Source organism: Eublepharis macularius, chromosome 13, assembly GCF_028583425.1.
Source record: "Eublepharis macularius isolate TG4126 chromosome 13, MPM_Emac_v1.0, whole genome shotgun sequence".
Taxonomy (NCBI): Eukaryota; Metazoa; Chordata; class Lepidosauria; order Squamata; family Eublepharidae; genus Eublepharis; species Eublepharis macularius.
In genome coordinates, this window is record NC_072802.1 from 72103494 (window position 1) to 72127070 (window position 23577).

At 47.9% G+C, this 23577-nt stretch overlaps 1 protein-coding gene across 1 annotated transcript; it reads right to left on the bottom strand.

Moving 5' to 3' along the window:
- Positions 1-292: 292 nt before the first annotated feature.
- SVOP (SV2 related protein) lies at positions 293-23331 on the bottom strand. Its single transcript, XM_054996868.1, has 16 exons — positions 23297-23331; positions 17605-17765; positions 16589-16674; positions 16290-16388; positions 14870-14941; positions 13909-14033; positions 11369-11432; positions 9503-9628; positions 9229-9357; positions 8963-9036; positions 7397-7473; positions 5681-5788; positions 4924-5035; positions 4184-4265; positions 1856-1945; positions 293-542 (listed from the first exon to the last, which is right to left on the bottom strand). Exons 1-16 carry the CDS (start codon positions 23329-23331, stop codon positions 351-353), a joined length of 1632 nt encoding a protein of 543 aa, XP_054852843.1. The 3' UTR covers positions 293-350.
- Positions 23332-23577: the final 246 nt, after the last annotated feature.

Here is a 23577-nt window from a genome sequence, read left to right on the forward strand (position 1 = left end):
AGCTGCTGCTTGACACACCATTTGACAACCAGAAACATTAAGTTTGACTGCCAACCGTGAAACGAGAGCAAAGACGGCAAATCGTTTGGGAAGGCCCCCTCTTGTTCTGCCTGGCTGCACCACGTTCCTCTCCATCACACACTCATACCCGCTTCCCCCAATCCAACATCTCTCTTTGCACAAGGGACAGTGTTGGGTGCTAGCCAAAAGGAGTCCGTGACCCAGATCAAGCGTTCTGGCTTTTCTGATCCACGGCAGGGACCAGAAGTTCTGCCTCTCAGACTCAGTTGGGACTTTGGGGGTGGGGAAAACCTCCAGGCTTCCTTGTCATCCATCCAACATGTCCCGTGTCAGCCCTGAGATCCAGAGTTTGATCGGGGGACTCCACGGCCAAACATCTCCTGACCCCATTCCCTGTGGGTGGACTCCTGCAAGCCACGGCCTTTCGTCTCAATGGGCAGCAAGCAGGACGCTACAGCAGCCAAGAGGCAGCAGCCACTGTAAACCACCAGCGTCAGGTAGACTGAGGACTCCAGCATCACCTGCAAGGAGACAAGAGAAGAGAAGGCTGGGGCTCTCACAAATGCACAGACTTCCTGAAGGGCACTTACTCTCACTGTTGGTGGGTGTGCCCCAAAATTCAATCGTTTTGGAAACAATTTTTTTCCCCATATACAGAATATGACGGGCTACTATGTGTTCCCAGGCAACCTGAACCTCTGGGAAGACTCTACCATTCCAAAAATAAGAAAAGATCTAATATTTATGCTTCTGGCCGCTGCTAAAGCAAATTTTGCAACTTCATGGAATAAGCCTTCTCTCCCTTCCATATCATTTTGGTACAAAAAAAATGGGAATTTTTTATTATGGAAAAAATTGCTGACCAACTGAACTCAACAATTCCAGTCTAACTTTAGAAATACGTGGCTCCCCTTCTTGGAATATATGGTTGCCTTCGGCCAAACACACTTGCCAAATCCAGTGGCCTGTGATACTCTTGCGATTCTCTGACCTATTACTATTTTACAGGGTTTTTTTTCTGGGAAAAGAGGTGGCAGAACTCTCAAGAGGGACATGAGGAAAAAACACACAGGATTCTTTGAAATCATATTATTTTCAAGCACTATTACCAAGTATTTTCAAGAGGTGCCGGAACTCCATTCCCCCGCATTCCCCCTGAAAAAAAGCCCTGCTATTTTATAAGATAGTTATGTATTTTGATGCATCATAAGTATATTTGGCTATAAATCTCCGATAGCTGAACTAGACAAGAATAATTGTCTTACTTCCTTTTGTTGTAATTGTACTTAAAAGCCTTGTTGACGTCTGTTATTGTAAGTTGCTGTAAAGCTTTGCTGTTGTTTGTTTTGTCAGTTGTTATAAAGTTAAAATGAAAATAAAGTTGTTTAAAAAAAAAAGAAATGCACAGACTCGCCAGGGCCGTGGAAGTGCCATAGGAGAAGGGTCTTGGGGTGACTGTTGGGGTGATTTGAGCTCTTGGCCTGTTCATACGAAGCAGATTCTCTAGCCACATGCATGCGAAGCGAGAGAGAGACTGCAAGTTCTGGGCTGTACCATTTTGCATTGTTGGGGCGGGGGTTGTCAGGCACCACAACAAATAGCATGAAAATCTGTCAGTTTCTAAATCACTGCGGCTTAGCTTTCCGCCATGCCCAAGGGGCCTCCCTCCCAGGCAAAAGACTTGACTGTGCTGGGCCACTTCAGCTGGCTAAACTTTTGGCCACATTCTTACGGGGCTGTCATTGTCCGCTTAAAGAAGGGTCCTGTCCACAGTGCTGTGTCCTTGTGGCTCCTAAATAGGTAAACCTTGAGGCAGAGGGAGTGATATTTTTACCTGTGCAATGAATGGAGTGATGAGAGCACCCACTCTGGCTACGCCGCTACATGTCCCCAGGCCCAGAGCACGGGTGGCTGTTGGGTAAACCTGCAGAGAAAACCACAGACATTAAGAGCCACAGATATCTCACAGACCCCATCTCCCCAGATTCATGACAGGAGGCTCGGATGGGGTGGGAGACACTTGGATGAGGTGGAGTGGGCAGGGCAGGGCAGGGAGACACTAACAGCTCAACCGGCCCTGCATGACAAGTTACTCAGACTAAGAGCCAAAACACACGAGAAGAATAACCTAGGTTCAGCACGTGTTCTCTTACCTCAAGGTTTGCCGGGATCTGTAGGCGTCCTGGAAGCTTAAAGTTTAGCATTTACAGAGCAGCAAAAAGGGGAAGGGAAATACAGGCACCTGTATTTCCCTTCCTGCTGCTCTGTAAATGCTAAACTTTAAGCTTCCAGGACGCCTACAGATCCCGGCAAACCTTGAGGTAAGAGAACACGTGCTGAACCTAGGTTATTCTTCTCGTGTGTTTTGGCTCTAAGGGCCAAGGTAGAAGTGACGAATGACACTTGAATGGCCAGTGAACAGACTCACGTGACAAATTACACTATGAGCCAAGCCAAGAGTGACGAATAACACTTGAACAGCAAGTGAACAGACTCACGTGTATTCCTCCCTGTTCACTTGCACTCCACTTGATCACTACATGATCAAGTGAAGCACAAGCACTATGTGATCAAGTGAAGCGCAAGTGAACAGGGAGGAATACACGTGAGTCTGTTCACTTGCTGTTCAAGTGTCATTCATCACTCGTAGCTTGGCCCTATGTGATCGAGTGGAGTGCAAGTGGAGCGCAAGTGAGCAGGGAGGAATACACGTGAGTCTGTTCACTTGCCGTGCAAGTGTCATTCGTCACTTGTAGCTTGGCCCTATGTAATCGAGTGGAGTGCAAGTGGAGCACAAGTGAACAGGGAGGAATACACGTGAGTCTGTTCACTTGCCATTCGAGTGTCATTCATCACCTGTAGCTTGGCCTTATGTGATCGAGTGGAGTGCAAGTGGAGCGCAAGTGAACAGGGAGGAATACACGTGAGTCTGTTCACTTGCCGTGCAAGTGTCATTCATCACTTGTAGCTTGGCCCTATGTGATCGAGTGGAGTGCAAGTGGAGCGCAAGTGAGCAGGGAGGAATACACGTGAGTCTGTTCACTTGCCATTCGAGTGTCATTCGTCACCTGTAGCTTGGCCCTATGTGATCGAGTGGAGTGCAAGTGGAGCGCAAGTGAGCAGGGAAGAATACACGTGAGTCTGTTCACTTGCCATTCGAGTGTCATTCATCACCTGTAGCTTGGCCCTATGTGATCGAGTGGAGTGCAAGTGGAGCGCAAGTGAGCAGGGAGGAATACACGTGAGTCTGTTCACTTGCCGTTCGAGTGTCATTCATCACCTGTAGCTTGGCCCTATGTGATCGAGTGGAGTGCAAGTGGAGCGCAAGTGAGCAGGGAGGAATACACGTGAGTCTGTTCACTTGCCGTTCGAGTGTCATTCGTCACTTGTAGCTTGGCCCTGAGAAGCCAGGTGAGAGTGTGCAGCATGAGAGTTGAAATTCTACTGGATCCTTGTGTCAGCTGATCTCTGCTAATCCAAAAACTGCAGCGCCATTTATGGTGGTGGTGTTGGAGAGCTCACAGTTCCATCTGTCTGCCAGCTGCCCCAGGGATGTAGAGAATAAAGCATCCAAGCCCTGCGGCCCTAGTGTCTGGTTTCAGATTTCTGAACGTCTATATTTACACAGGCCTAAATCTCAGAACCTATTTGAAGCATATTGGTTTAGGCATGGAAGATGTGATAATGAAGAAAAGGGTACCTATGGCCATATGCAGAATGCAATGAATCATAGCAATGAGTCAATACAGTCTGCCTCTCTGCATTTGAGGTCTGGAGGGGCGGGCAGGGCTCAGAAGCCAATGAGTTCCCACAAATTTTGGGACAATTTAATTGGCACTCTTAGGGGGACGAGACTGCTGATTGAGATTAATAGTGCATCTGATGAAGTGCACTGTGGTGCGTGAAAACTCTTGCAGCAAAAGGTGACTTGAGTCTTCATGGTGCCACAGGACACTTAATGCATGAGACCTCTGACCTTCCCAGCTGCTGAGCCCTTGCAAACAGATGGGCTGTACTCCCACAGTGTCCCCTGGCACGCTGCTGACCTGCCTTGCCCAGTTAACAGCCACTGACCCACCCCGCCTCTTGTCTGTGGCTACTCAATATTCACTACAGGCGCTTGGCACCAGCACCCCCTTTATGAAATTGCTGTTTTCCTTACCTCGGGGGTATAAACGTAAGCAGCCTGAAATCCTCCGGAAATAAAAGCCCTTGCAATGAACAGTAGCACAGTAAGAACTTTTCTGTAACAAACACAAGACATGATTGTATTGAAATGGATGTGCGCTTTGACCTAAAGCAATAATTTTATGCCTGTAACTACGGTTACTTATTTGGACTGGTCTTGCCACTTCTCTGCGATTACTTAGAGGTCGGGGCGGGGGGGGGGGGTATGTGTGTGATAAGGGCAGAAAATAAGCACACTAAAATTGCAAATATGATTCTTTGCATTCATGTAGAATCTTCCTTATATATTTCTCCAAGCTGGTCTCTTTGCTTTGAATGCGCAAACTGCAGAGAAAGGAAGCTGTCCTGTGCACGCACCATTTGAAGGCAGTTACCAAAGCTCTGACATGCTCAGTTCCTGGGTTGTTTAAAAGTTCAGAATTCACACATGTGCAGAAAAACCACAAAAGCCTGACTGCCACTGGCTCCGATGTAGAGACTCTCCATGCAATTAGCTCAAACCACATGGACGGGAAACAGCTTTCAAAATGTTCGAACCCCTACTTTAAAGTGATTCTCAGCAACTTCCGCCTGGGGGCCGTGGCGTTTGAATCACTCTCCCTGGAGCTACCAAACTGCAGCTGCCCGGTGTTTGAAAGGAGTGAGGGGATAGCCCCCCCCTTCTATAATTTTAATGCATTCTTCCCTCCCATTTGTCTGGGTTGCATTTCTCACCTGCCAACACAGAGAAAGAGCAGGAGACTACAAAACGAGAAGACCAAAAACGAGAGCGCCATGGTTTTCTTGCGTCCAATCCGGTCAATGATCCACAAGGTCACCAGAACACCTGGAGGAAAAGAGAGATCGCGTGATTCCATTTTGCTACCAGACGCCTTGTGAATAGCCACGGCCCTGGTCGCCTCTGGCAAAGAAAAATGTCCTGCAGGCGAACATGCAGGGAAACTTACATTTTAAGCCACATACAACTACCATGCACATGTGCAAGGTGTGGGGCTAGTAACATATTTTATTGGGTATTATCTTCTATGGATCTCTTTGCAAGGCCCAATTAAGGATCCCAGAGTCTGACCCTACTCTGCTTCCCTGACCCCTGTTTATCATGCCCTCTGTTGTCCCCATGAACTCAGCCAAAGAGGACCTCTAAGCAGAGGGTCTGTTTGGGCTCTGCACTCATTCACAGGACATTTGCATGAGCAAGACTTTTGAGGTGATATTTGGCACCCCAAGAATCATCTATCTCTTCAGTATGAATCTGGCCTTTATGACCACTAGGTAAGTCTTTAGAAGAGCAAGTGGGGAATGATTGCAACCTGTATTAATAAAGAGTATGTACTAATACAACTTTTGCTGCAGTTTCAATTTTCCGGGAGCCACGTACGAACTGCTTCCTGCAGCCTGTGGCTTCCCAAGAAGCAGTATCCGCAGGGAGCGCACTGTGGCAATGCACCACACCCCTTTCCCAGTTGCCTACCTGGGAACTCGGACAGAGTCGTCCACAGCAGATCAACGTAGTCCTTTTCTGTTAGGTACTCGCAGGCTAGGCTGCATTTGGCCTTCACAGTCTTCCTTCTGCTAGATACTTGAATAGGGGGACAAGGAGAAGAGGAGGGAGCTGTGAGGTTTTCACTCCTCTCTTTGGATTTTGTGACTTGGCATGCTGATTTTGCTTTCATTGGTGGCTTGCTGAGGCTTAGAATTGTAGAGCTGGGCAGGCACCCACAGGCCAAACGGTCTAACTAGAGATGGGCACGAACCGAAATACGAACCAAAGTTCATCACGAACCGGGCCGTTTTTCAGTTTGCGAACTGGTGGTTCATCAGAGGGCATTTCTGATGACCCACAACGAACTGCTATGTTTTTTAGCCCGGTTCGTTTGGTTTGGTTTTCGGTTCGATCGATCAGTTTCCTAGGCAACCAGAGGGGGATGGGCTTTCTGCAGACCTTCTGCTGCCCTGGAAGGGATGTTTGCACAAACCAAACAAACTGGTTCACAAACTGGGCAATTTCATGCCAGTTTGTGGTTTGTGAAATGGGATGGACCATGAAACCGTAATGAACGGTTCGTGCCCATCTCTAGGTCTAACCTCTACTGTGTAGCAGAGCTGTCCATCCACCAGATCCCACAAGCTGACTTACACAAGCCGCACCACTGTGTGGTTCAGGCAAGGAGCAAGCGCAACAGAAAGGTGCTTTGAGAACAACAAGCTACAGAGAACTCAGGGGCATCACCACCCCCTGCTGGTGACCAATCCGACATGGACAGAGATTCCTTCCAGACCTAACCCTGGGGCAAGTGAAGCCCGTCTGTTCAACTATCCCAAAGGAAATGTACTTGGGTCCATCTCCTTGCCATTCTATTCCTTGTGTACATGCATAACATCCAGAAGAAACCTGGGAATAGGACAACAAGTCATTCTGGGAGTATCAGGAAGAACAGCTATGGCAATTGGAGCAGGGGAACAAGACGCAAAAGCTAGCTGGGGAACCTTGTAGGGCAGAAGTGCAACTGAACTCCTGCTGAAAACTCCCTAGAGCTGATTTTAGATCAGAAGGTAGCCAGAGGCTAATTTCTCCAGCCTCTCCAATCCCTTGTGCAACTAATGCAGGGAGATCATCTGTATCTGAGAGCCAAACTACAAGTGACGAATTATACTTCCCTGGCAAGTGAACAGACTCACGGGTATTCCTCCCTGTTCACTTGCCAGGCAAGTGTAATTCACCACTTGTAGCTTGGCTGAGAGTCTCAAACTCGGCAATTTAGGTCTGCTCAGTCAAACCCTGTTAACTGTTCCATCTGCAAGAACGAATGGCAACACAAGGAGTAGCAGCAATTCTGTGGAACGGGCTGCCAGAAGAACTCAGCAATGCCCCTTTGCCACTAGAGTTTTGAAATACTTTCACAACAGTCCTTTTCCATAGAGTTTTCTCTGATCTGGAGCGACTGTCACTGGTTTTAATCTGGGCATTTTGATTCTTTTTAATGTGCTTTTTATTTATTACTGTTATATATTTAACTTTTTAAATGACTAATGGATAACTAAATCAATATTGATATTTTGGACAAGACAGAGTGTACATTTTTAAATAAACAAGCAAGTAAGTAAATAAATAGAATGAGCCCTCTGAAAGGCTTTCCTTTGTCTCTGATGCCCACAGTTTTTCATCCTGAGATAAGACCATACTCACAGCTGCAGAGATCTCCTGCTTGGAAGAGCTCCGTAGTTAATAAAACTAATCCATAGTAAGAAAAGGCATTGGAGAACCTATGGAGAAAGCAATGAGAAAAAGTGTGTCAGAGGGTCAGATGCATAAGAGGTGATGTGGAATGAAAAAAAAGATCTGGGGCGAAAGGGGCCCATCTCCAGGAAGGCCCTTTATTTAACCGAAGAAAGGGTCCGATTCCGTCCAATCTGAGCTTACTGGGTCATAAGCTTACAAAAGAATTGTCAGGCTGTTTCCCAGAATATTTGGGGGGAAGATTTAAATACAGCTGGACGAAGCAAGCAGCAATGACGGAATTAATAATGGACTAAACCAGCTCACAGAGAAATCAGGAGGAAGCAGCAGGCTTCAGTGCAGCACAGGGAATGCAGCAGGAGTGTGATAATAGCATTCGATTTATATACCACCCTTTAGGACAACTTAATACCCACTCAGAGCAGTTTTCAAAGTGTGATATTATTATCCTCACAACAATCACCCTGTGTGGTGGGTGGGGCTGAGAGAGCTCTGAGAGAGCTGTGACTGACCCAAAGTTACCCAGCTGGCTTCAAGTGGAGGAGTGGGGAATCAAACCCGGCTCTCCAGATTAGAGTCCTGCTGTTCTTAACCACTACACCAAACTGGCTCTCCTTTCTTTACACAGGCCACACCGGAATATAACAAGCTGCACCTTCTAAATGGCCTTCTTAACACAACTGCACAGGAACTTTAGTATCTGGGTACCCTGCATTGCCCTCTTTTTCTGCCATGCCAGCTGAAGGCCTTCCCTTTCACTGGCACCAAAACCCGGGCACCTGATTCCTTGTGCCATCATGGCAGCTTGCAAGCAAAGGCAACTGCTCTGATGATCTGCCATGCCACTGTAGATGGCCAAGGGGTCAGTGTTGCAAGCAGGGCTTTTTTTCCGGGAAAAGAGGTGGTGGAACTGAGTGGGTTGCCAGCAATGCCTCAGTGGGTTGCTAGCAACACCTGGTGGGAGGTGGTGCCCCGGTACCACATGTGCACATGCAAAGTACGCGCACGCTTCCAGGACCGTGCAATGACGCCACTTTGGATCAGCTGGAACAAGGGGGGAGTTTTTAAAAGTTTAAATCGCCCTCGGCAAAAATGGTCACATGGCTGGTGGTCCCACCCCCTGATCTCCAGACAGAGGGGAGTTTAGATCGCCTTCCGCGCCGTTCCACTGGCATGGAGGGCAATCTCAACTCCCCTCTGTCTGGAGATCAGGGGGCGGGGCCACTGGCCATGTGACCATTTTCAAGAGGTGCCAGAACTCCGTTCCACCATGTTCCAGCTGAAAAAAAGCCCTGGTTGCAAGTACCAGTGGCACGGGGATCTGGTGCCGTAAGAAGCCAACCGGTTGCTATCTGACTCTGTCCAACCGCCAGCTAATCAGTCTCAGCTTGGTATTCCTCCGGCAGCGGCTGGGCTACTGATAGACTCCCCCTGCTTGTCTGCTTAGCAGTGCCCTCTTGCTTCTGGGCTGCAGGTGCTGAAACCCGGGACAGAATCCACTCAGCCTTCTCTTACCATATAAACCAAAGCAGGAGTGTTGTCCATCTAAACTGGGGAGTGAACAGGTCCCTCATTTTCCCTCGGTCTTCCTGTTTGGAAACAACAACAACATGAATGCTTGATACTGTCTGAAGTCAGTGGCAAGAAGGGAAGAGGGAGAGTTGAGAGTATGCCCCGCCCTCCACCTGGGCTGTGCTTGAATGACGTGGCACCCTTGCTCAATGTGTCAAGTCCACACCCATCCACTGGGGCTTTGCTGACTACCCCCTTTTAGTTCTCACCTGCCTGGAGATGATCAGTTTGCCAAGAGGCATCGGAGCGCCATTCTCATTGGCTATCCGTTTCAAAGTGGCGATGGCCTTTTCTTGGTTCCCAGACAGTACATCATACCTTGCGCTTTCGGGAAGCCACTAAAGGAGGAAAGGAGGTCCGTGGAAGAATGATAAACCAAGCACAAAAACAGCTGTACAGATGTGGCTAATATGAACTAGATTCCTTCCCAGCAAACATTAACTGGATACTCAAAAGTTTGGGGAAGCCAAAAAGAATACCTACGAAACACAAGATGGCGAACAGCAGAAGGGGGAGGGCCGAGAGGATGAGCAACCAACGCCAGCCCAGCGTGGGCATCACAAAGACAGCCAGAAGGACTTCAAAGACAGTCCCGATGGCCCAGAAGATCTGCCAGTGAGGAAGGAGAGAAGGCAGGTTGGTTGTATGAGCAGGTAAAATGAAAGAATCCCTCGCATTAACTTCTGAACCTTGTGCCTTCTGCACTCGGTGAGACAGAAATGACCAGTCTGAACCTTCACACTGCACAGCATCCAGAAATGGATTAGTCATTGTGTGAAAAACTGGCTATATAATTAGATCCAGAAAAGTTAGCTGTGTTAGTCTGTAGTTGCAAAATAGTAAATAGTGCAGTCGCACCTTAAGGCGAACCAACTTTATTGTAGCATAAGCTTTCAAGAGCCACAGCTCTCTTTGTCAGATGCATCGTCAGCTTTCGAGAACCACAGCTCTCTGACGACGCATCTGATGAAGAGAGCTGTGGTTCTCGAAAGCTTATGCTACAATAAAGTTGGTTAGTCTTAAAGGTGCGACTGCACTATTCACTGGTTATGTAATGAGGGCCAGAAGACCCAAACCTCACATGCATGGAAAACACAGGAAGGCTAAAATGGGCCTGTAAATTCAGCCTCCCTTGTGGCCATTCATTGTTTCTGAAAGCAGTTCAAGCATAAGGCGGCTTCCCTTTTCTGTTCTTCCCGTATGGCGCAGACTGGCTCTTTAACCCACTGGGAAAGATCCTGGTGGGCTGCTGCCCTGGAGGGCCACAGGGGGCCAGGAGCAAGCAGAGCCAAGCAGCGGTAGTGCAGGTACTGCTTGGCTAAGACCTGGGCCACAGGATGACAACCGTGGGTTACTGCAGGGGCCACTCGGTTCCGCTGGCTCCAGGGTTGCCTTAATGGCCCAATCCATCCATCCCTCTTCACAAACACCCACCAATAGTGGGAGAGGGGCTGCTAAGCATATACAGTGGTGTGGCCCGTGGGAATTCAGCTCCATGCTACCCGAGGGGAGGCAAAAATGGCCTTGGAAATGGGCCCCATCTCTGCCTCCCCATCCCCAGCTCCCTTTGGGGAGGGAAGAAGAACAGGACGCCTGCCTTACACAGAGCCAAGCTACAAGTGACGCCTGACACAGGTTGGACACTTGTCAGCTTCCCTCAAGTTTTGATGGGAAATGTAGGCATCCTGGTCTTGCAGCTGTAATGGAGAGCCAAGCTGTAAAACCAGGGCGCCTACATTTCCCATCAAAACTTGAGGGAAGCTGACAAGTGTCCAACCTGTGTAAGGCGTCACTTGTAGCTTGGCTCTTACACAGAGCCAAGCTACAAGGGACGCCTGACACGAGGAGGACACGTGTCAGTTTCCCGGAAGTTTTGTCGGCATCTTGTTTGACTGCCGCTGCCAGCTCAGCTCCTTCCCAGCAGGAGTTTGCCAAGGAATTCACATAGTTAACAACATAAAACCCGCCTAACTTGCAGAGTTGGAGGGACAGTGCCTGCACAGAGATTGCTAGTATTCACCACATACACTTATTGCAAGAGTGAAGGCTGTCAGTTTGCGCCCAGCCACCCCACATGAAGTAGGTGGCTCCCGGAGGCAGCTCCTGCCCATTTGGAGAGAGGTCACCCACATAAGGCAAAGCTTACCTTGCTTAAGGCCAGGGTGGTTGGGGGGGGGGCAGCCTCCCAAGCCAGAGGCCCACCAGAATTTTCCGGTTGGCCTTGATAGCCGTCCACCTCTGTGTTGCCCAGAAAAGGGTATCCAGTAGGGGGGGGGGAAGGATTTGGCCACGGCCTTGAATGTTGGCACCGAAAGGGGACACTTTCTGCATCGACCAATTGCCACTTACCTCAATTAGCAAAATGCATTTTGCTCTGGCTTTCATTGGGAGGAATTCTGCATACAAAGTCACCCTGAAGAGAAGAAAAATATAGAGGAAAACACTGAAGGAGGAGGGGGAAATCTGAATAACAAAATGGCTTTCTATTGAATCTGTCACAAGAAGAGAACAAAACGCTTGCCAACAGCTGGGAAACCACCATATACAGCTATACTCCCTCCCCGGAATTCAAGAAAAAATGAACAAGGGACCCAACCCAAAGCTTCTGATTTAAATCTGGATTGCAACTTGGCATTTGTGTTCAAGCCATTTGCTGCGTGAAGACCCAGGTCGCGTTTTCAGCATGTGCAAATCAATTGCAAAAACAGCTCAGATGTGAGAATGGGCGCCTAAGATGGTGTCTTCAGTTTAAATAAGGTCAAGACGTTTCATGAATTCCAGACTGCTACTCCTGGGCCATATATGGGAGAATGTGATCGTTGTTAATACAAAAGCAAATGCAACATTGAGACTTTTGTAATCTGATTTAACCTTCTGACCTATGCATATTATATGTTCCCGGCAGAGATGATGTAAGGAAGGGCTGCTGTCAGTCAACCGTGTGTGGTGGTGATGGAGAGCGCCCTCAAGTCATCGCTGACTTATGGTGACCCCTGCTGGGGTTCTCATGGCAAGAGACTAACAGAGGTGGCTTGCCGTTGCCTGCCTCTGCAACCTCGGTCTTTGTTGGAGATCTCCCATCCAATTACTAACCAAGTCTGGCCCTGCTTAGCTTCTGAGATCTGACGAGATCAGGCTCACCTGGGCTATCCAGGTCAGGGCCAGCCTTGTGTAAATACCTTGACTTCAGTTATGGCAACAACAACGCATTCACAGTGGCATGCGTTTTCACAGCCAAGAGCCAATTTCATCAGATTCAGGAACCAGGCAGTGTAAGGGCCTGGATATTACATGCAAACATGGATCAGGACTGGGGGGGGGAATTGTTTTGACAAGATAACTTTAAAGTATCCAGGAACATTTTCAAGGCGCAGAGATGTCCTCTATGACTCAATCCATTGAAGTTCGCATGATGCAGTCACTAGGGAGCAATAAGCCCGTACATATTGCGAGGCACATGCAGTCCACGCCGGCTGCTATCTGGGAATCTAGAGTGGAAGAATTCCTTATAGATTGTGCCAAGGGGAATCCATCATAGCTGTAACAGCACTGAAAGCCCTGGCTCCACTTTCCTGGGTCCCTGGAAACTTCCCGAGATAAAACTTTAGCTGTGAGTGGATATTGATGTTTTTTTTCATTCAGCCCATTAGCCGTTGATTTCAGGCCGGCTTGAATTGCATCAGAATAGCCCCGCTGTGGAGCCAAAGCATCAATGTTTAATAAGCCCAATCAAGAGGGGAAGGAAGCACAATGCTTATGCTGACCAGAGCAGAAGTGAATGGGGTGGGGGGGTCGGGGTGGGGGTGGGAGTGGGGGGCACGTGCCAGATAGGTGCAACTTTTGGGTTTGCAAACCCATCTCCTTTTTAGGAGCGAATGGCTTATTTGGGGCCTAATTTCCCTTCCTTGGATTTTGCAAATCTAGACCTCCTGCTGCTGCTCTGGTAATTTTGCCTTCCCAGGGAAATTCTGGACCATGCTTTTAAGGTAAACTGTTGAAAAAACTAAGCTTCCTAAGATGAAGTACCTTGCAAATCAACTCCTTTCCAGGTGTTTTAAAGGAATTCTGAGACCTTGAAGTGCCAGAAAAAAATAGCGTCAGGGCTGCAGATTTTTTTTGTTCAAAAAGTAGTTTTAGGTGGGTAGCTGTGTTGGTTTGCAGTAGAACAGCGGGATTTGAGTCCTGTGGCACCTTATAGGCCAACAATATTTTCAGTGTGTGAGCTTTCAGGAGTCAGAGCTCCCTTTTTCAGACAGAGCTCTGCCTCTCGAAACTTACGCTCTGAAACTCAAATCCTGTTGTTCCGAGGAGGTGATGCAAAGATAGCAAGATTTTAATGCACCTGCATTCTTGCAAGTTCCAAAGACCTAACCCTGCACTACTAGGGAGGAGTGAAGTTCTCCATACTTCACAGTTCCAGAGGAGTTAGCCATGTTAGTTTGTAGCTGCAAAATAGTAAAGAGTCCAGTAGCATCTTTAAGACTAACCAACTTTATTGTAGCATAAACTTTCGAGAATCACAGCTCTCTTCATCAGATGCATCGTTGGCTTTCGAGAACCACAGATCTCTTCGTCAGATGCATCATCAGCTTCTGAGAACCACAGATCTCTTCATTAGATACATCATTAGCTTTCAAGAACCACAGCTCTCTCCATCAGATGCATCGTCATGCATCTGATGAAGAGAGCTGTGGTTCTCGAAAGCTTATGCTACAATAAAGTTGGTTAGTCTTAAAGGTGCTACTGGACTCTTTACTCTTTACTATTATACTTCACAGGGACAGTGGTGCTAGGAGCTAAGAGAATTTACCAAGTAACAGAGATAAGTGGGGAGCTACTCAGCTTTGCAAGGCAGGGAAGAGAGGTGGGAAATGGGCATATCTACTTACGACTGAGGCACGCCTCCAATGCCGAAGCCCACCAATCCCCTCAGCACCAGAATCCAGCTGTAAACTGGTGCAAATCCACTAAGGATCCCATAATACAAGGTCCACAGCACACTGATCTTTAGCCCCTGCATATAGGGAAGACAGACAAACCAGAGGGCAAGTCCTCGGTGAGAGAGCAAATTACTGTTCCTTTAAAAGCCTTCTTGGGAGCACAATGGGATAATCATGAGAGTTCTTGTCTCCCCCTCTACCTTACAGCCTCTAAACCATATCTATAAATGGAAAGCAAAAGGCAAAGAGAAAGGTATTCAAAGAGGACCATTTGTAGTGCAGGGAAGGGGATGAATGGTGGCAGTAGGTTGTAGTGGTTAGTGTGTATGACTGCTGTTCATACTCTGCCATCAAGCTCACTGGCCAACCTGGGCCAGTCTCTCTCTCTTCCAGGCTAACTTACCTCACAGGGCTGTTACAAAGATAAAATACAGGAGAGGAGACTCACAGATGCTGTCTTAGGGATAAGGAAGGGTGGGATAAAAACGGAGGAAGGGTGGGATGAAAACGTAAGAGAGAGAAGTGCCCCTCTGTTAGGTTTTCTGGTTGATGGCGAAGCAGGAAGGGAGGCGTTCAAACCACCTGGCTTCCCTTTTGCAAGCATCTTCAGCCTGCTCCTGTCTTCCCTTGTGCTACTTTTAAAATGTCTTTTTGTTTCCCACCTTTCAGAAACCTGATATTTGTTCTTCAAAAACTGTTCTTCATACGTGCCTACCAATCTTAAGAGAAAAATGCTTCAAATGGCACGTGCGAATCCTGTCTCTAGGGAGAAGTCTCAGTGAGTGGGTGGCAAAGGGGGGAATTCAAGTTTCCCTAATCTAAGATTTCTTGGCCACCAGGGACTGCCTTGGTTCTCAAGCTGAAGGCATTCAACTAGCAAAGGATTCCAGGGGAACTCCTAGAGACTTACTGTTTTTCTTCCATATTGGTCTGAAATATTTCCCCAGAGGGTGGAACTGGACATCATTCCCACAAAAACAACCTGTAGTAAAGAAAAAGATGTTTTGTAACTTGCCAGGTAAGATGGAGAAGCAAAGTTAAGACATAGATCCAGAGGAGTTAGCGGTGTTAGTCTGTAGTTGCAAAATAGTAAAGAATCCAGTAGCACCTTTAAGACTAACCAACTTTACTGTAGCATAAGCTTTCGACAACCACAGCTCTCTTCATCAGAGGCATCTGACGAAGAGAGCTGTGGTTCTCGAAGCTGACGATACATCTGATGAAGAGAGCTGTGGTTCTCGAAAGCTTATGCTACAATAAAGTTGGTTAGTCTTAAAGGTGCTCCTGGCTTCTTTACTAAAGTTAATACCGAAAGCAACTGTTTCCGCAAATGTCAAGGGATTCTCAAAATGAGCATTTAATAGAAACATCTGAATTTGGAGCATAGTTTTTGCAAAAAAAGTCCTTGCATTGGACAGGCTGATACGACAAGATTCAGGAGAGGGTCACTCAATGTTGCTATTGGAGTTTAGGGGGAGGGCATCAGTACCCCAAGGGTACTCTGGATTTTCAAGGAAAAAACCCAATCTCAGTAATATTTGAACTACTAACTTTTGAATGACCAAAGATCCGCTTCACTAATGGTGGCACCTTCCTCCGACACAATCTCCCATTAGGGGAAGGTTCCTTGCGCTTAGGGAAGCACCACCGTTAGAGGAATGGATCTATGGGTTCCATTCTACAGAGCCCAGCTGAGCATTTGTCTGTTCATACCCAGACCAGTGGCCTGGTAGAGTTAGAGGGAACTTCTGTGTCTTCATGAAGCATCTACAAAACCACATGATGAAGCCAGAACTTGGTATGTGGAGACCGCTGTAAATAAGCCAGTTGCTCCTTCTGCCTTGCAGGCTGATGACGGTTAATAGAGCTTAACCCAGCACAAGCTCCCATCTGGCAGCCCCTGAGTATCCACAAACCTTCAAGCAAACCTCTGCAACCAGGCAATCGAGACTAAATCTCTTTGGAATAAGCAACAGAGGGAGAGAGGGAGACATTTATTAGTTTATTTATTAATTAGATTAATAAATCAACCGGGTAGCATCAAGATATAAAAACATCAGACATGGAGGGAGGGAAGGAGAGGGGGGGGAGAGAGAGAGAGAGAGAGAGAGAGAGAGAGAGAGAGAAAGAAAGAAAGAAAGAAAGAAAGAAAGAAAGAAAGAAAGAAAGAAAGAAAGAAAGAAAGAAAGAAAGAAAGAAAGAAAGAGTCCCAGTCTCTATTCCCAAACCAGTGAACTTGCTGGCAAGAATGGATTTTTACTAGTTTAGCAACCTACAGCAAGGAGTTGAAAACCCTTACAGAATACAGGTGCTGTCTGCTATTTTCCTACCGAAGTGAGCAATGCAACCTGCCAGGTGGGTAATCGCCACTCACAATGAAGCTGAGGTGCCAAGATGCTCAGAATCATCATTTCCATAGCATCAGCCATCTAGAAGGGTGGAAAGGAAGAAGCTGTTACCACGAGCATCAGCCAGAGAACCGTTGGATGAGATTTCCTTTTCGGATTAAAGTCTCCCATTATTTACTTGAGGAGACGAGGAAGATTTGGGGGTGGGGAGGCTGAAAGTGGTCCACCCCCTGTAACCTGCAGCCCCACCTTGACTTTGACCGTGGCTCTGTTCTACTTGCCCATGCTAAGCCCGTCAGGATGGAGAGCTTCCACTGGAACTTGCCGAATCCTATTGCTTCCACCGCATCTTCCACCATAAAAGTATCTGGAGGAGAATCAAACACTCCAGGTAAGAGCGTTGTTCGACCTGCAATGGCAGCTACAGATGGTCTGCCACTTTGCTTCTACACATTCTTTGACATTAAGTGGGAATCCTTAATATCTGTAATAGGTGGACAGGTTGGAGCACCACCTGAACAAGGATATCAGCTGTCCAACCAAGGGAGGTCGGTAGAAAGTTGGAAGGCTACAAGTTCAAAGGTCTCCAACTGTATTGTGAAGTTGAATATCAGCTCATGCGATAATAATTTGTAACATATATAATTTTCAAAAGTTCACATACATGCTCTTATGATAGCTCTGTAAAATAGAACTGTATTATCATCTGCATGAGCCCCGTGGCACAGAGTGGTAAGCTGCAGTACTGCAGCCCAAGCTCTGCTCACAACAACCTGAGTTCGATCCTGGCGGAAGCCGGGTTCAGGTAGCCGGCTCAAGGTTGACTCAGCCTTCCATCCTTCCGAGGTCGGTAAAATGAGTACCCAGTTTCCTGGGGGTAAAGTGTAGATGACTGGGGAAGGCAATGGCAAACCACCCTGTAAAAAGTCTGCCAAGAAAACGTCGTGATGCGATGCCCCCCCATGGGTCATTAATGACTCGGTGCTTGCACAGGGGACTCCCTTTACCTATCATCTGCATACTGCAGATGGGAGAACTGAAGCCCAGAGACAGTAGTTTGCCCACGGCCACTGGGGAAGTCTGTGGCAGAGGCGAGATTTCAGCCAGTGATCTCTCTCTTCAGTTCATTTTCTAAGTTGCCCTTACAGTTAAGAACAAATATGAACCTTCCTATGAACAAAGTCTTCTTCCACTTCTTGTAATAGAAATTCAAAACCTTCACCCTTAAATGTTCTTTTTAAAGCATGTGACTATTTTGCTCCTCTATCAAGCCTGGGTGCCTGTGCTTTCCACTCACCGTCTGTTGGATTGGCAAATTCCTTTGGCACTGTCCCACCATCTTCCAACTCCACGGGCTCTAACTCTGTCTGGACACCCTCAATCTGTACTTCGTGCTCTCCCGATACGGCATCCTCATCGGACCGGGAACTTTCCCCTGTGCGACGGAACTTGACCACCCTGGTGATGTGGAAATGAGAGTTAATGCCTAGCACAGATGCACAAAGGAAGCAGGGACCCAGGGCAGCAACGCAGGGGCATTTCCTCTGGGGTTCTGTTTCCACCAGGAGTTGGTTTAGAACTACAAAGCTTTTAACAGATTGGACCCAACAAGAGACCCCTTCTTCAGTCCCACTGGAAACAACTTCCAGCCAGAGGAGTTAGCTGTGTTAGTCTGTAGTTGCAAAATAGTAAAGAGCCCAGTAGCACCTTTAAGACTAACCAACTTTATTGTGGCATAAGCATTGTTCTCTCTCCCAAAGTGCCTCTGCTTATCTACTGACTTCCCTGACAGCTTTCCTTTCTGCTTTGCTGTGCGTCTGTTCCAGCCTCATTTATCTACTTATTTATCCGAGATATTTATATACTGTAACTCTTCATTTTAAAAAAACCGAGGTGGTTCACAACTTTGAAATGCACAAACAGAAATATTCATCATAAAATACAAATTTAATAACAATAATTAATCTAATATTGAATTTAAAAGACCACCAATAAACAAATAGCTACAACACTTGTATTCTTAACATTCAAATGTAACAAAACACAGAGCAAAAGAGAACAGCATGAAGATAAAAGACTAGCAGCATGCAAGCAGGGCAACCAACGATTGTTAACAATCCAAAAAATCTGGGGTAAACAAGAACGTTTTGGTCTGGCACTAGAAGGATATCGAGTTCAGTGCCAGACAGGTGGGGGGGGGGTTAGGGAGGACCCACCACTAAGAGGACCCTGTCCTTACTGGCCATCCACTTCTCCTCCATGGTGCAGAGACTCAGATGAAGAAGCAGACTTGTTCAGGCAGACTCCATTGCTTGGCGTACCTGCAGGACCGCCTCTCCCCATACGAATCCCAGAGGACTCTTCACTCCACTGGTAAACATCTGTTGAAGGTCCCTGGCTCTAGGGAGGCCCGCCTGGCATCGACCAGGGCCAGGGCTTTTCCATCCTGGCCCCAGCCAGCCTGGTGGAACGCTCTGTCTAATGAGACCAGGGCTTGGCAGGATTTGTTATCTTTCCGCCGGGCCTGTAAGACGGAGCTGTCCCACCAGGCGTATGGTTGATGCTAGGTGGAGCCCCCCCCCCATTGGGTTCAGCATGGGCTGTGCCCTCCCCACTGGCGACATCTCCATCTATTGAATACTTCCCAATGCACTGGTGCTGACTAAAGGGTTGTTCTTTGTGACTATGTATAGTGCATTTTACTGTGCCGCTGTATATAGGGGTGTGTGTATATATATTGATGTATTTTAAATTTTTGGATGTTTTTAATTTATAGTTTTAAATTATATGAATTATCTGCTGTAATTTTAACTTGTGTGTAAATTGTAATCCGCCCTGAGCCTATGGTCGTGGGGAAGGCGGAATACAAACCTAATAAATTAAATTAAATTAATTAAATTGGTCCCTTTTCTGTGATCCACCCTGCACCCGATTGACCCAGATCCTGTATTACATCTATGTATCAACATTTCCTAAGTCCTGTCTCAGACCTGATATGGGATCTGTCCCAGTGCTCCCAGCTGACTCTGGGGCTCATGTTTCACCCCTATGGAACCCGTGGACCTGTTCTACCAGTAGCAGTACTTACTCCTGGTGCCAGGGATCTTGCACTGGGAGAAAAGGGCACCATTAGCAGAACAGATCTGTAGGACCTAACTGGATATGCTCAGCCACCTAGAGCCCAGCCCTGTCATAAAACCTGCAAAGAATGACTTGCTCAAGGAGCCCATGACAAAAATGAAGAATGAGCTCAGCTCCCTCAAACCAGTCCAGCCCTTTGCGAAATAGACCCCTTTTGCACCAAAAGCAAAAGGGCAAACTCACATTATGCACACAGCAGACCAGAGATACTTTTACAATGATATACTGGTGGGGATTGGGGAAAGGAGCACTTCCTTGCAGCTACTTCTTCCCAAAGTCCACTATTTCCGGTTAGTTCATGGCATGGCTGAGAATACATTGGCAGACCTGGGGTGAAATGGCTGCATTGTCCACTGCTTTTTTGACCTAACATTTCTCTTACAAGCAAATACAATATTATGGTATCTAGAGAGATGTTGCAGTGCCTAGAGAGAGACGGTATCCATCTAATAAATCCAGAAATCTAAGCTTGAATGGGAGAGGAACATTGTGTGTATTTCATATACAATCATTAGGAATGTCCTTTCATATTTTAGGCGCAGATACTTTGTTAGGCCTATGTTCAATTATGCAAAAGAGGAATTGGCAGACTAAATGCACAGAACAGGTGCATTTTCAGGATCCAGGGGTCAAAGATATTTTCAATGACTTCATGGATCAGAGATCCAGAGGAGTTAGCCATGTTAGTCTATAGTAGTAAAATAGTGAAGAGTCCAGTAGCACCTTTAAGACTAACCAACTTTATTGTAACATAAGCTTTCAAGAGCCACAGGTCTCTTCGTCAGAGGCATCGTCAGCTTTCGAGAACCACAGCTCTCTTTGTCAGATGCATCGTCAACTTTCAAGAACCACAGCTCTCTTTGGCAGATGCATCATCAGATGCATCTGATGAAGAGCTGTGGTTCTCAAAGCTGACAATGCATCTGACGAAGAGAGCTGTGGCTCTCAAAAACTTATGCTACTGGACTCTTCACTATTCATGGATCAGTTTTGTATCCAGCTGAAGGTTTGGATATTGTCAGTACCATCCTATGCATAGATACGGAGGAGTTAGCCATGTTAGTCTGTAGTTGCAAAATAGTAGACTCCAATAACACCTTTAAGACTAACCAACTTTATTGTAGCATAAGCTTTTGAGAACCACAGCTCTCTTCGTCAGATGCATCTGATGAAGAGAGCTGTGGTTCTCGAAAGCTTATCCTATGCATAGTCACTCTAGTCTAATCCCATCAGAATCAAAGGGATTAGACTGGAGTAACTGCAGAAGACTGCACCAGCCATGTCCACCAGTGATTTCACAGAGCTTAAGCATGCTGGTTTGGTGCAGAAAAACTTGTGCTTACGGTGGTAAGAGCAAGGCCATCACTGAGCGCTTCAGGGCACAGGTTGTGTCAATCATGGCAGCTCAGCTGCCCCGTCAAATCTATTACTCAGCTTGGGTATTCCCTGTTTTTAGGAAATGGCTAGGAGAGACTTCTCTCTGAAACCTAAGAGAACTGCTAACAGTGGATAATAGCAGGTTTGGTGGGCCAATGGTCACATTGATTAAAGAGACAGGAAGCTTTAAAGAGCTGAAGGTGCAAAAAAAAAACCAGTTATAGAATCAGCCAAACCTCATCACAGGACATACCTGCAAAACATATGTTTGAAAAGAATGATTTGGAATCCTATCAATACACAGTCAGTATTCTAAACTCCACAGTTTTGGCTGTCAGACACTCCCAAAGATCATAGTGTGTGTATCGCACCCAGTTAACATATGGCTCTCCTTTGGCCTTCCTAATCAAAAATCATAAATATGTCACTTCTTCTGCATTCGACGGGCTCATATCAAAGAGCAGCAACATTAATCTGTAATTAGTTTCCACTAGTCCATGAGCCAGGTGCGATTGCTTCTTCCAGCAATTCCAAGGTGGTCAGACTCAAAGTCAATAGTGTGTTAGTTCCAGCTATTATCTAGCTATTTAGGGAGGGGGGAGTCAGACCCACCAATGAACTGGAGCACTGGCCATTCCACCACACAACGAAGCCCCCAAACTTGCAAAGTTTCCCTGAAAAGTAAGAAGCCCCGAATCTGATGTGATGGGTCAGCTATGCTGGTTTCTTTAAATGTCTGATCTAATCAGGTATAAAGTGGGGTCTAGGTGAGGCTGATTTCCTTATCTAAAGAGACACTAGAAAAGGGGGGACCTGAGCCCTCCTGCTTCCCTTCTTTCCCTACTTCAGACACTTTTCTTCTAGCCTAGTTCAATTCTGCTATACAGGGCTTTTTTTCAGCAGGAACGCAGTGGAAGGAGTTCTGAAACCTCTTGAAAATGGTCACATGGCTGGTGACCCCGCCCCCTGATCTCCAGACAGAGGGGAGTTTAGGTTGCAGCGGGGCAGAGGGCCATCTCAACTCCCCTCTGTCTGGAGATCAGGGGGCGGGGCCACCAGCCACGTGACCATTTTCTCCTAGGGCAACCCACTGAGTTCCACCACCTCTTTTCCAAGAAAAAAAGCCCTGCTGCTATCAGAATAGTGGGGCGGGTGGGGAGGCAAAAGTGAGTTTTCCACTTGTATTGTTGGCTGCTGGGAACCAAGGCAGCGAGAGGAGCAGGCCTTTTGGTCTTAGAGGCTGTTGGGGATCTGGTGGGAATCCTGCCCTGATTCTACCTGGTCTTGCACCGGCTGTGTTGGTTGTTGAATCCCTAGCAGTCTTTCTCAATCTGTAAACTGATAACTAAACACATTTTTTCTACACCACAAGTCAGTCTTCCAAATGACACAAGTCCTTCAAAAACTGCTTTGCATTTTCTTTTGAGACACGATCTGCACAGTCAAAACACTGAGTCCTCAGAGAAAAGCAGGCTAGAAATAAAATAAATAAAAATAACTTGCTTTTGGAAGGACTGTCCAGAGGTGATACAAGCCTGGTTTTCAAAAGACTTCTTTTCAAAATTAAAGGTCTACCGGAGCCCATTTGAACTGAGAAAGCAAAACACCGCTGATTGCAAGCTTTCCCAACCAGATCTACTCAGAAGTAATCCCATTGATGTCATTGATGTCAAACAAATCCATTCATGTGCCTTTGTGATTCTTGCCTTGCAAACATTATTTATTCCTGACACATCTTTTTTGCGGGGCGGGGGGCGGGGGAGTGCATTGGTATGCACCACAAACCTCATAGCTCTGAAAGGGAGCTGATGATGCATTAGCTGGAGGGAAAGAGGCCCTGACGGAAAGCCAAGCAAAGGGTGTTCCTCATGTGACCAAAACCCTCAGCACAGAGCCAAGCAAATTGCAAAACAAAGGTGGTTATTTTCGCACAAACTCTGACAGCCAGACAGGAGGCGGCTCAGCAGATTCGAACCCCTGCAGTTGTGTGGGTGTCGCGGCTTGCCGAAGGCATCCAGGAGGGAACGTCTCCCCCTGTGCAGCAGGGGATTTTCTCCAAAGCCCACAGTTCCCAATGGGGACCTCCCCCCTTCACTTGTGGATCTCTCCACAAACCCGCTTTTTGCAGGGGAAAGCCAAGCGATCCCCCCCCCCCGAAGGTGCCAGAATGGCAGAGGGGGAAAGAGGTCTTGCCCCGGGGGAGAGAGGCAGGGACGCAGCTCCGCGGCCAATGCATCGGCAGCGCCGGAGGGGGGTCCCCCCCCGCCCGGGGTCTCCCCCCCGCCCTCTCCTTTGCTTTCTGCAAAGCAAACCGATGTCCCCTCCTGAAAATGCCGAGCGGGGGCCGCGGCCAGGGCGTGGATGCCGAGCGGGCAGGCCGGGCAGGGGCCTCCGGGGCGCCTCCGGGAGGGAGGGAGGGAGGGAGGGAAAGGCCCGCCTGGCGAGAGCGGCGGGCGGCCCCGGCTACTCACGGCAGCTGGCGGAGCTGGACCAGGTCCTCCTCCATTGCAGCGGCGCAGCTGGGGCCGAGGCGCCTCTCGCATCGCTCTTACATGGCGCGCCGGGCGCGGGTTCAGGAGCTCCGGCTGCTGGACAGCTCCCGCGGCCGCCCGCCCAGCGCCGCCATCCGCAGCCCGAGCCAGGCGGGCGGGGGCGGAGCAGGAGGCGGCGGCGGCGGCGGCGGCGGGGCGAGGCCGCGGGGCTGCCTCCCGCACGCCCTCCCGCCCTCCCGCCCTCCTCCCGCCGGGGCTCC